Here is an 11,861-nt window from a genome sequence, read left to right as displayed (position 1 = left end):
GAACAGACATGTGGTTTGGTGACATGAAGAACAGATGGACTTAGGAGTCAGACACCTAGACTTAATCAAGACTGGTTACCTGTTTTCTCGAAAAAAATCACCTGAGCTCATATACCTTATCTCCAAAGGAGGGCAGAACCTTCTGGCTTTACCAGGCCCCCAGCCTTATGCTCTCAGAAACTTGCTTGGGGGACTTCCATGGTGGTCCAGTGGTTAAGGATCCACCTTCCAATGCAGAGAACATAGGTGTAGGCCCTGGTCAGGGACTAAGATTCCCACATGCCACGGGGCAACTACACTCATGAGATATAAGGAAGAGTCTGTGTGCCACACAAAAGGAAAAAAAAAAAAAGAAATATGCTTGTTAAGGATGCATTTCTCTGAGTCAGCCCCTGGGGTTGATATATGAAAGCCAGAAAGCCAATTTAATAATGAGCTCATGTTTACTATATGAGATTATATAAATATTAATCTTTTGATTTATAAAATATGGTTATTGAATTTATTTAACTCAGAATTATTTTGAAGTTTAAGATGTGAGAGCCAGCTGTCCTGCCTCTGATACCAAGTCAATCTCTCTCAGCTACCGCTTGTGTCATGACGCTCTTGTTCATCAATCTGCAGGCTTCAGGGAAGTTTAGAGATCAACACTTTTGCATTAACATTCTGATCTGCTCTGGAATTACTTTTCCAATTTCATCTTCTATTTGCTTCATCAAAGCATATACTGTCTGCAATTGGCTAGTCATTGTCTAAAGATTCATCTCAACTATCTACACCTCTGTGCTGTTGTTTAAGCAGTTTTCTTCCCCTTGTGGCTTCTTGTAGAATGGCTGTTCACAACACTTAATCACCTTATCCAAGATCTACGACATCACCAAGATTCTAGTTTATGCCATCCTATCCATCGGAGTTTGGGGGAGGATGCTGCTGCTGCTAAGTCGCTTCAGTTGTGTCCGACTCTGTGCGACCCCATAGACGGCAGCCCACCGGGCTCCCCGTCCCTGGGATTCTCCAGGCAAGAACACTGGAGTGGGTTGCCATTTCTGTCTCCAATGCATGAAAGTGAAAAGTGAAAGTGAAATCGCTCAGTCGTGTCCAACCCTCAGCGACCCCATGGACTGCAGCCTTCCAGGCTCCTCTGTCCATGGGATTTTCCAGGCGAGAGTACTGGAGTGGGGGAGGATAGATGCATGTAAATGTATGGCTGGGTCACTTTGCTGTGTACCTGAAACCATCACAACTTTGTTAATTGGGTATACTCCAGTATAAAATAAAAAGTTTCAAATAAAGTGCCTGCTAGGATATACAAAATCAATTATACAGCTTGCATTGTTTGCACTCTCCAAGAGTCTCTGTTTCTTCCAGTCCTATGGAATTCCTGTAATCAAACCCCACTGGCCTGCAAAGTCAGATTCCTTGGGGGTCTCAGTCCCTTTGCAGGATCCCCAGGCTGGGAAGCCTGACACAAAGCTCAGAATCTTCACAACTGCGGGAGAACTTCTTTGGTACTACTGTTCTCCAGTTTGTGGGTCACCCACTCGGCAGATATGGGATTTGATTTTATTATGTTTGCATCCCTCCAACCTAGACAGCATATTAAAAAGCAGAGACATTACTTTGTCAACAAAGGTCCGTCTAGTCAAGGCTATGGTTTTTCCTGTGGTCATGTATGGATGTGAGAGTTGGACTGTGAAGAAGGCTAGCACTGAAGAATTGATGCTTTTGAACTGTGGTGTTGGAGAAGACTCTTGAGAGTCCCTTGGACTGCAAGGAGATCCAACCAGTCCATCCTAAAGGAGATCAGTCCTGGGTGTTTATTGGAGGGACTGATGTTGAAGCTGAAACTCCAATCCTTTGGCCACCTGATGTGAAGAGCTGACTCATTTGAGAAGACCCTGATGCTAGGAAAGATTGAGGGCAGGAGGAGAAGGGGATGACAGAGGATGAGATGGTTGGATGGCATCACCAACTTGATGGACATGGGTTTGGGTGGGCTCCAGCAGTTGGTGATGGATAGGGAGGCCTGGTATGCTTCGGTTCATGGGGTCGCAAAGAGTCGGACACGACTGAGCGACTGAACTGAACTGAACTGAACTGCGCCCCTCCTACCATCTTGTTGCTGCTTCTTCTTTGTCTTTGGACATGGGGAATCTTTTTTTGGTGGGTTCAAGCATCCTCCTATCAATGGTTGTTCAATCAATTGCGATTTTGGTATTCTTGCAGGAGGAAAGGAGTGTGTGTCCTACTCCTCCATCTTGGACTGGAACTCTACAGCTTGCATTGCTTTCTACCAGATAGAGCTGGTCTAGAGCCCTTTTTTTTTGGCCACATGTCTGGCACGTAGCCACATCTGCCTCATTCTTTGTCACTTTTAACTTGTGAGTGTCTGATCCCCTTAGCCAGAGTGTGATTGCCCTGGGATGAGGCCCAGTGTTTTCAGGGGATGTACCCCATATAGCACAGTCACTGAGGACATAGTACCCTCAATCTTTTAGGAACAGGTAAACATATGAATCACAACTCAAAAACTAATCACAGGTATCCTTCAAATAGTTAAGTTGCCCAGGGGTCTTCTGAACACCTCTACTGTGAAAAAAAATTATTTCTCCATATAGGTATATTAACACTCCAAAAGTTTGAAGAGACTTGTAAATGTTTGCTGTTTGGGGAGGGAGTTCTACTGGTTGCCTGGTTTGAGTAAAATTGATATTGTCCTGTGCTTGCAAGAATGCTTTTGCAGTACTATAAGGACTTACAATTTTCATATTGTCCTTTGTCACTCGGTATAGTATTTTTTCAGATCCTTGGAGTTTTGTGACCTGGTAATGTTGAAAAAAATTAGCAGCACAGTTACTGAAGGATGACATGGTGGTGCCACCAAGCCTGGTGCTGCACTGAACACTGCCCTGGCTAATTCATCCCAGTCTCCAGCCAGGAAGAATCCCTGTAACTGGGAGGTAATGGGATTCCCATTTGAACACCAGGAGGAATGAAAGGATTTGAAGTTGGTTATAATAGGAAATGGAATTAACACATAGAAAGCTGAGGGGTAGGGCCCTGTTGTTCATATGTATTAATATCATGGCGCTTCTGCTTAGTTGCTCAGTTGTGTCCAACTCTTTGCAACCCAATGGACTGTAGCCCACCAGGCTCCTCTCATAGGATATCTGGGCAGAATACTGAAATGGGTAGCCATTCTCTTCTCCAGGGGATCCTCCTGACTCAGGAATCAAACCAGGGTCTCCTGCATTGAAGGCAGATTCTTTACCAGCTGAGTTACCAGGGAAGTCCCCAGGTCTTTATACTTCAAATTAAATCACATCAGTCTTGGTCTGCACTGATCTCTAGGTATTCTTGAGTATGGGGGTGTTTGGGGTTTTTTTGGACCATATCTTTTATTTTTTGAAAAAGCTAATTTTTATTTTATATTGTAATATATTTGACTTACAATGTGTTATTTTCAGGTGTACGGCAAAGTGATTCAGTTACACAAACACACACACATACATACACACACACACACATACATATTTGCATTCTTTTTAGATTCTTTTCCCATATAGGTTATTGGAAAATACTGAGTAGAGTTCCCTGTGCTATACAGTAGGTCCTTGTTGATTATTTGTTTTATATATAGTATGGTGTTGTTTACCTATCAAGGTCCTTCCCATGCCAAAATTTCTTCAATTTATTTTACTTAGTTATGCCTTTTCTCAGGGGAAAAAAAAAAAACCCACACATTATTTCAAGATTGACCATAGAATCATTTAAGCACAAGAAATTCCTTATAAGAGCATCTTATTAAACCATTACCTTGAATGGCTTTAGAAAAAAATCTCTGCAGTGCAGAAAATGTCATTGGGACATTAATGTTTACTGTTTAAAAGCGTTTTTAACTAGGACCTCAAGATTGCAGGTGAGTTTCTATAGTTAGCGTAACAGATATTTTAAGTCAGTAAGTTCCTGTAGGTTTGTCACTGTTTATTAAGTTGGGAACAAAGAAATTCAATGCTCTGCAAGTCACAAAAGAGGTAAACAAAAACACCAACTGCCATTGCTCTCAGCACTGTTCATCTATGAATTGCTCTTCCAGGAAAAGCAGAACCATCTAGAGAGTTGCTTTTACCATTTACGACTCAATGCAAAATCGTAGAGTTGAGTAACTTTCCAAATTGACTTACTTTTCTCAAAGTGGCTGTGGATTCAGAATCATTAAACAACCACTTTTCCTTAGCACAGAGCAAACAGGTTTTCTAATCCGATATTGGGGAAGATTATTTTATTCAGTTGTGGTTTTTGTGGACTTTTAAGTATAATAATAAGTGAAGGACTGTTTGTTGGGATGCATGGGGTATTATGTGTATTTTTGTTATTCTTAGTTGTTCTTTTCACTTAAAGAAAAACAGGGATTTTGTGGGTGGAGTTGCAGGGAAAGGGAAAAGAAGGTCAGGAGGAAGTATTAGAAATGATAGACTTTGCAAATCTATGAACTCCTTCTATCAGAGCATCTCAAAGGGATTTACAAACAAAGGTTACTAGTCAGGCTTTGTGGGAAGTGAACTTGAGCAGCAGAGAAACCAACTAACTTCCCCAAGGTCACTGGGAACAGCAGTAAATACAGAGGAGCCAGAACAGCCAGTCTTTAGACTGCTCGAACAAGTTTTCTGTGCGCCTCTGGTAGAAATTTACCCACAATTCCCTCAAATCAGCTAGCCTAATAATGATTAGGAAAACTAATTTACAAAATAATTGAAGGTGGAACAGCTCATGTTATCTTTTGCAATCAGGATGCTGAAAAACTGACAAGGTCATAAGTTAACTGAAAAATAGAGATAAACAGGAAAATAAAGTCTGTTAAGAAAGCCCTACATCCCAAATATTAAACTCAACACGAAGACTTTTTATAGGAAAGGTACAGACAAGAGTTTAATTTTTTTTCTACTCGTAATTATGCGCAACTCTGAAATTCTCAAGAAGAAATCCAAACTTCAGACATTTAAAATGCATCACAGGTAAGTTCTATGTCAGAAATACGAAGAAAACAGTGTACTCTTGCTGATACTAATAAAAGCTATGAGCCAGGGAATGTTGAGCGAGAAGAAAACAATACTTCTAAGTATTGAGAGATGTTGAAAATCAAGAGTTTTAGGAAACCGTTCATGAGATTTTAATGCTTCTAGGAAGGCAAATTTATCTAGAACTAAATGTTCTAGATGGTTCTAGTTCATTCAAGAGGAAATGAAGACATGCTCAAGAGACGGGCTGGTGAGTATATGGTTGGTCCAAGACTAGAACTCTCTCAAGTACAGAAGATAGAGGTGCGTTCAGAATGAAGGCAACGTGAAAGTGAGACAAAGGTGTAAGGGGTGCAGACGATGACTTTCCAGGTTTCCTTGGGTACTGCTAAGATGACTGCTGAGATCATGCTCTAATATTGCCAGAATAGTGTCAGCTTCTCCTTGGAGCTGCTGTTTTCCAGCCTATCATTAGAGCAATTGCATTTGAAAGCTTATTAACTGCTCCATCAAATACCCAAGTCTTACTGATTCAGAAACCCTCTCCCTCCTCCCATGAAATGTTAAAAAGGCTATTGGAAGGTAAATTAATCCACAAAGTATCTATTCATAGTATTAATACTTCTTTGATTATATTATATGGACTATGTAGTAGAGACTCTTTAAATGAGAGCAGGGTAGAAATTGGAATTTCAGGAGCGGTGGACTTCTCAAAAAGTAGTTTGATAGAATTTGCTTTAAAATAATTGCAACGTAGCAGTGCAATTTGGGACACAGTCACAGACTATGAGATTCAAAAGCAGTATTCTAGATGGAAATTTAAATAATGTGGAGGGTGTGTGTGCAGGAGAAGAAAGCAAAATTAATTTAATTCCATTTGCTGATGTGACCGCAGCACAACTATTTTTAGGTATAATCCAAACAGTGCATATCTTCTCCGTTTTGATTAGTAGCAAATTGGCAGGGAGTCAAAAGAATTAGTATTTCTCAGCACATTATACCAGAAATGTACAAATAAAACTAAATTATCTGTGCCAATGTGTTTAATTTGAATTACAGCTAAGGTTAACATTTTTTTCCTTCCAGAGAACTAATAGATCCAGCTTTGTTAAAAAAAAAAAACAACTTTTTTTTTCAAGTCTTTCACAAATGCTAGCAAAACTTAATAATTTTCATTTTGACCGTTGCTTAGAAGCTCTTGCTCAAAATTTGACTGCTAGTATCATCCTGAGGCTTTGAGTGCAGAATTTCCGCCTGGCAATTTTACATATTGCCAGAGGAAGTCAGCACGTTCAACAAAATGCGAAATTAAAATAAGCTAGGAAAATGTGCTTAACAAGGAAAGGTTTCACAATAGCCGCTTAGAAGTTATTAATAATTCCAGTTCCAAAGAAAGCCTAGACTGAAAAAATAAGCTCTATTTGCAAAGTTTTATATTGGCAAGCTCACCAAAGGATGAAGCTATCTGCTATACTAAGTATACATTCCTACACTGGAGGGAGAATTTATAGAAGCTGGAATATCGTCATGTTATATCCGGAGAACTTAACAGTGTGCAACCAAAGTATAATCTCAAATGCAGCAAGTCAGTGAATCTTGGTCACATGTTCACTGTTTTAATTTTAAGGTTTATGCCTTTGGTACTGTTACACACAAACCTAGGGGGTAAGGTTGATTTTTCTGCCTGCTCACTAACTCCCTCCTGTCACTTCTGTTGTGCATGGTCTCAACAGATTAAACAGGATGGACAGTTTTCTCTTCCAAATGCCATAGCTATGTGGATTGGCAGCCCAGGTTCCTACATTTCTACGACAAGTCAATGTCTTATTCAAAACAACATTGGTTGATAGGGTGGCTCAGTGGTAAAGAATCTGCCTGCCAGTGCAGGAGATATGGGTTCCATCCCTGGGTTGAGAAGATTCCCTGGAGAAGGAAATGGCAACTGACTCCAATATTCTTGCCTTGGGAGATCCCATGGACAGAGGAGCCTGGTGGGCTACAGTCCGTGGAGTCGCCGAGTCAGCGACTATAGTTTAGTTGTTTAGCAACTAAACAACATATATAAACAACATATAAGTTGGCCCCAGAATTATAGTGGTTTCCTCTAACTCACTAAAGAGTTTAGATCTGTATACTAAACAGTTACTTTTATATATATATATATCCATATATATATATTTATGTTTGTTATTAAAGTTTATAGGACTTTCGTGATTTTGAGACCTAAAGTTTGACAGATCTATATGTAAATCTGGGGCTGGAAAAATTTATTTAAATGTAAAGACTTATCTAGACAAAACAGGAAAGTGAAGCATTACCTTGTATTTGAGTGTTTCTTCAGATGAAACCAGACATTGTCTATTAATCTTGTGCGATTTAAAATAAAGAGGAACAAAATCCCTAACAAAATGTGACTTACATACTCTGGGGGAAGGGAGGATAGAAATGGACTGTATTTGTTCCTTGGGGAAAGGATAAAAATTGATTTTTACGTTCTCCAAAATACGATTCTTCAAGTATTTATCTTTCTATTTTTAAGTAACTCTTGCCATCTCCTGCTCCACCTCTCCCCCTTTTTTTCCTCCTGGAGAAAGGGGTTAAACTTCATAGCAGCTTTTGTTGAAATGGCTACTGTTCATGCAACTTTCCACTGGTCTCTTAAAACATCGGCAACATTAACCTTTCTCAGAAGACTCTCCTCTCTCCTGGTCCTTAGAATATCTCATTACAGAAAAAGGATAATTGGTCTTGACTTTCCTTGGTAGAGAAGAGTTTGTTCATGTTTCATCTCGGTATAAGCCAGAACTTTGTACTCTTCACTTTGGTTTCCTTACTATACGATCATGAAAAGCTTGTTTAAAAATACAAAGAGAAATACTTGAAGTTATTTTGGAGAATGCAGAATTAATCACAAGATAGAATTTCACTATACTTTCCTTAGGAACTAATTTTAGGAAAACTATCCATTGAGGGTGTCATAACCTTGTTAGGAAAATTTAAAACTTCAGATTTACTTCTCCCAGTTACCTGCCCAGCCAGAATTTCCACTGAAATGGTCTATTTAATCACACAAGAGAAAAATCTTTACTTCAAGGCTCTTTTATGAATTTTCACTTAACCAGTAAAGCATTTTGCGTTCTAAACAGTCACTGGATACATGTGCACACCTCCAGGCTGCAATTTTCTGTTGGAAAACAAACACCAGCCATGAATGCTACTTACCGAATTCCAAGCAGGCAGTGATGGTCCCACAGGCTGGTCTCCTTTCCTGCGTTGGTTGACATCGCAGCTGAGCTACCTGACTCAATTTTTTTTTTTTTTTAAGAAGATGCACAAGTCCAAATGTTACTTCTTAAGTCAAGTGTGGCAGATGGGATCTTGAAAACACCTCCAAGTAGTTTAGAATATTCTGAAACTGGCTGTGAAAATTTAGGGCAAGTCTGCAGCTCTCAGTAGGTGCACGCCTTATTTGGTTTAGAGGCATTTTGCTATGCTCTTGAGTCATGAAAAGCTATTAAAAGAGCTCTATGGGAAATCCAGTCTATATTTCGAACAAAACAAACTGTCTTTTCCATTATCACTGACCCCCCTTACAGACACACAGTACATAATCTTTTTTTGTGCTTCACTGGTATTTATTGCACATGGACAAATTCCTCACATAGTAGTTAGTTGCACCAGAGTATAAGTACTTGGTAAAGCACACAGAGGAAATAGTATTTACACACAAGTGCTAAATTTCACCAGCAGATTCACGTGTGCCTTTGGACATAAAAAAATAATAAAAAAAAATCCTTAAGATAATTTTTTATAATATGGATACAGTACCATGATAAAAGAGTATAAAAAGGTATTTTTCCAATAAATCGCTAGCTCAATAACATAACAGACAACAGAGATAGAATCTGAATTTTATTTTAGTTTTTAAGATCTGCCCCACCCCACCCCCATTAAAAAATATTTAATTTCTTTTTGTGCAAATAACGTCTTCTGTGGACTTTACAGTTCCTAATACTGTGCAAAAAAATGCCACTTTGAATCACGGCTTTTTTGTTTTGATTTTTTGTTTATACCACATGTGCAGTAATCTGAATTGTTTCCTTTTTTCTTTTTCCTTTTTCTGTCCTGTCTTCAATGGACAGAGTCACATGTCACAAAGGCCCAGCGCCTGGTCCTTCCAACTAATATTGATACATAAATAAGCTGTTTAATATAAACAAGTCTTTCTATCTGGCTGTGCAATGTGCACAGTGTGAGTGAGGTAGGAACCCCTCAGCCTGACCACCGAGGAGGCGTTCAGGGACAGCCCGCTTGCCCTCCGAAAGGGAATCAAGGTGAGGCTTGTTCCAAGAAGAGCATAAAACTTCCTGAAACGCGGTTTTTGCATCCCTTGCCCTCGGCTTTCAGAACAGGAGAAATCATTCCTCAGAAATTAAAATGGAATTTCTCTGAAAAGCAAAAGGAAACAACGTCCTGATAAAGTGTCATTCTCTCTCCTCTCTCTCTGGCTGACCGCTCCTGTTCCCGGGAATAGGATGGAAGCTAAGTCGAGAGACTTTTATCTCCTAACGCTTCTCCCTTCCCTTCCCAGTCATCGCAGAAAGTGTTAAAAGCCACGTGGCGGGGGGGAGGCGGGGGAAGGAGAGAATCTAAAGATGCATCACACGCACACACAGAAGAAGGCCGGGCCACAAACTGGAAAAAGAACCCCAAGAACAATCAGCAGGCTACTCTCCCAACCCCTCCCCAAACTTCTCCCACCTTTCCCCAAACTTTCCTTTCTGTGCGACGGTCCGTGGCTTTCCTATTTGCCCTTGGATGATGCAGACGTGGTTCGCGGGCTTCGAGTTCACCTGCTTTCGGTCTCGAGTAAACACAGACCTCTTTCCCGGGGAAGCGGTTCAGGGGCTCCCGGGTTCTCTTGATCCTGAAGCGCACAGCCCGCGCCCGGACTCGGGAAGCCGGGGAAGGCGGGGAGGGGCGCCCGGCCCTACACCTTGGATTCCGAGGCGCAGCCCGCGCGGCTTGGCTCGTCCGGGCTCGAGTCGCTGTTCGCCGCCGCCCTGCCGTTGTAGCCAGCCCAGGGCTCCAGCAGACGCACGGGCGGCGCGGCCCCGACGTCGTCTTCGTCGTCGTCGTCGTCGTCGTCCGAGGCGGCCCCGGGAGACGGCGACGGCCGGGCCACCGCCAGGCAGCCCAAGGCACGCGGCGGGTCCCCGGCGGCCAAGTGGCTCCCACAGGCGGCCCGGCGCGCGCAGCAGAGCAGGCGCTGGAAGGCCTTGCGGAAGTCGGGGCTGCGGCAGTAGATGATGGGGTTGAAGGCCGAGTTGGCGTAGCCCAGCCAGTTGAAGAAGACGAAGAGGCGGTCGGGCACCAGGTCGCGGTGGAAGGCCTTCACCACGTTGGCTAGGAAGAAGGGCAGCCAGCAGAGCGTGAACACGCCCATGATGATGCCCAGCGTCTTGAGTGCCTTCTGCTCGCGCAGGGCCACGAGGCGCGAGGGCCGCCGCTTGTTGGCGCGCCCGTTGGCCACCGGGGAGGCAGGGAGCGGGGGCCCGGGCGAGGGCGCGGGCGAGGGCAGCCGAGCGGGGCCGCTGAGGAAGCGGCGCTCGCAGCTGTCGATCTTCTTCACCTGCTTCTGGGCCTCGCGGAACACCCGCAGGTATACGAAGGCCATGATGCACAGGGGCACGTAGAAGGAGACGACGGAAGAGGTGATCGCGTAGCCCTCGTTGATGATGAAGTCGCAGCACTCGGGGTCGTTGTAGCATCCGCTCGCCTTCGCGTCCTTGTCCCGCCACCACTGCATGAAGATGGGCAGGAAGGACACCAGCGCCGAGATGGCCCACACGGTGCACACGAGGGCCCGCGCCCGCGCGCGGGTCAGCAGGCTCTGGTAGCGGAAGGGCGACGTGATGGCGAGGTAGCGGTCCAGGGCGATGACACACAGGGTCTCGATGCTGGCCGTCACGCACAGTACGTCCACCGAGGTCCAGAGCTCGCAGAAGAAGGAGCCATACTCCCAGCGGCCCCACACCACGATGGTGGCTCCAAACGGCACTACCAGCAGACCCATGACCAGATCTGCGCTGGCCAGCGACATGATGAAGAGGTTGGTGAGCGTTTGCAGCCGCGGTGTCTTGGCGATGGCCACGATCACCAGCACGTTGCCCGCCACGATGAGTAGCACGATGAATGCCATCAGCAGGCCCATGCCGGCCGTCCACTGCTGCGACGGCAGTGGGGGTCCCTCGCTGGCCGAGGTCAGCAGCGAGGCGGGCGGCGACGCGGGAACTAGCAGCCGCGCCGCCGTGGCCGCGCCGTCGGGAACCGGCGCGGCCGATGACAGGTTGCAGGGCTCGGAGGCGCCCAGGGCGAGCGCCCCCGCGCCCATGCCGAGCTGCGGAGGCCGGGGGAGAGGGGTGTGGCGGAGTTGGGCCGCGATTGGGGAACCCCCCCAGAGGCCCAAGCGGCGGGGCGCGCGGAGGGAGGTCGCGGCCAGGTCAGGGCAGCCGCTGCGCGGGGCCGAAGGCATGGGCGCCGGGCGCCTTCCCCGCCGGAGCCGTGCGCTGTCGCCGCCGCCGCCGCCGCCGCTGCTGCTGGAGCCGCTGTCGCTGCTGGAACAGCTGCCGGGACCTCAGCATGTTTCTGAGCTCGCGGAGCCCGCAGCCCCGGCACCCAGCACCCACCCCACCCGGCTCCCACTCCCCCGAGCCAACCCCCGGGGCCTCGCGTCAGGCTCCTGCAGCCAATCCTGGCGAAGGCACGCCCCTCTCTGGTTTCCCCCCCCACCCCACCCCCTCTCCCGGGCCCCGCCAACTCCTCGCACCCCGCCTCCACCGG

The 11,861-nt window shown here is 45.2% G+C and overlaps 1 protein-coding gene across 1 annotated transcript; it reads right to left on the bottom strand.

Annotated features, from left to right (window-relative positions):
- Nucleotides 1-9,948: 9,948 nt before the first annotated feature.
- Nucleotides 9,949-11,412, bottom strand: ADRB1 (adrenoceptor beta 1). The gene has a single exon (XM_055560634.1). The coding sequence runs from the start codon at nt 11,410-11,412 to the stop codon at nt 10,009-10,011; it is 1,404 nt and encodes a 467-aa protein (XP_055416609.1). The 3' UTR covers nt 9,949-10,008.
- Nucleotides 11,413-11,861: the final 449 nt, after the last annotated feature.

The sequence above is a fragment of the Bubalus kerabau genome, chromosome 22, assembly GCF_029407905.1.
Source record: "Bubalus kerabau isolate K-KA32 ecotype Philippines breed swamp buffalo chromosome 22, PCC_UOA_SB_1v2, whole genome shotgun sequence".
In the NCBI taxonomy this organism is placed as follows: Eukaryota; Metazoa; Chordata; class Mammalia; order Artiodactyla; family Bovidae; genus Bubalus; species Bubalus kerabau.
The sequence above is the reverse complement of the archived record's forward strand: the minus strand, read 5'-3'. Positions and strand labels throughout refer to the sequence as shown.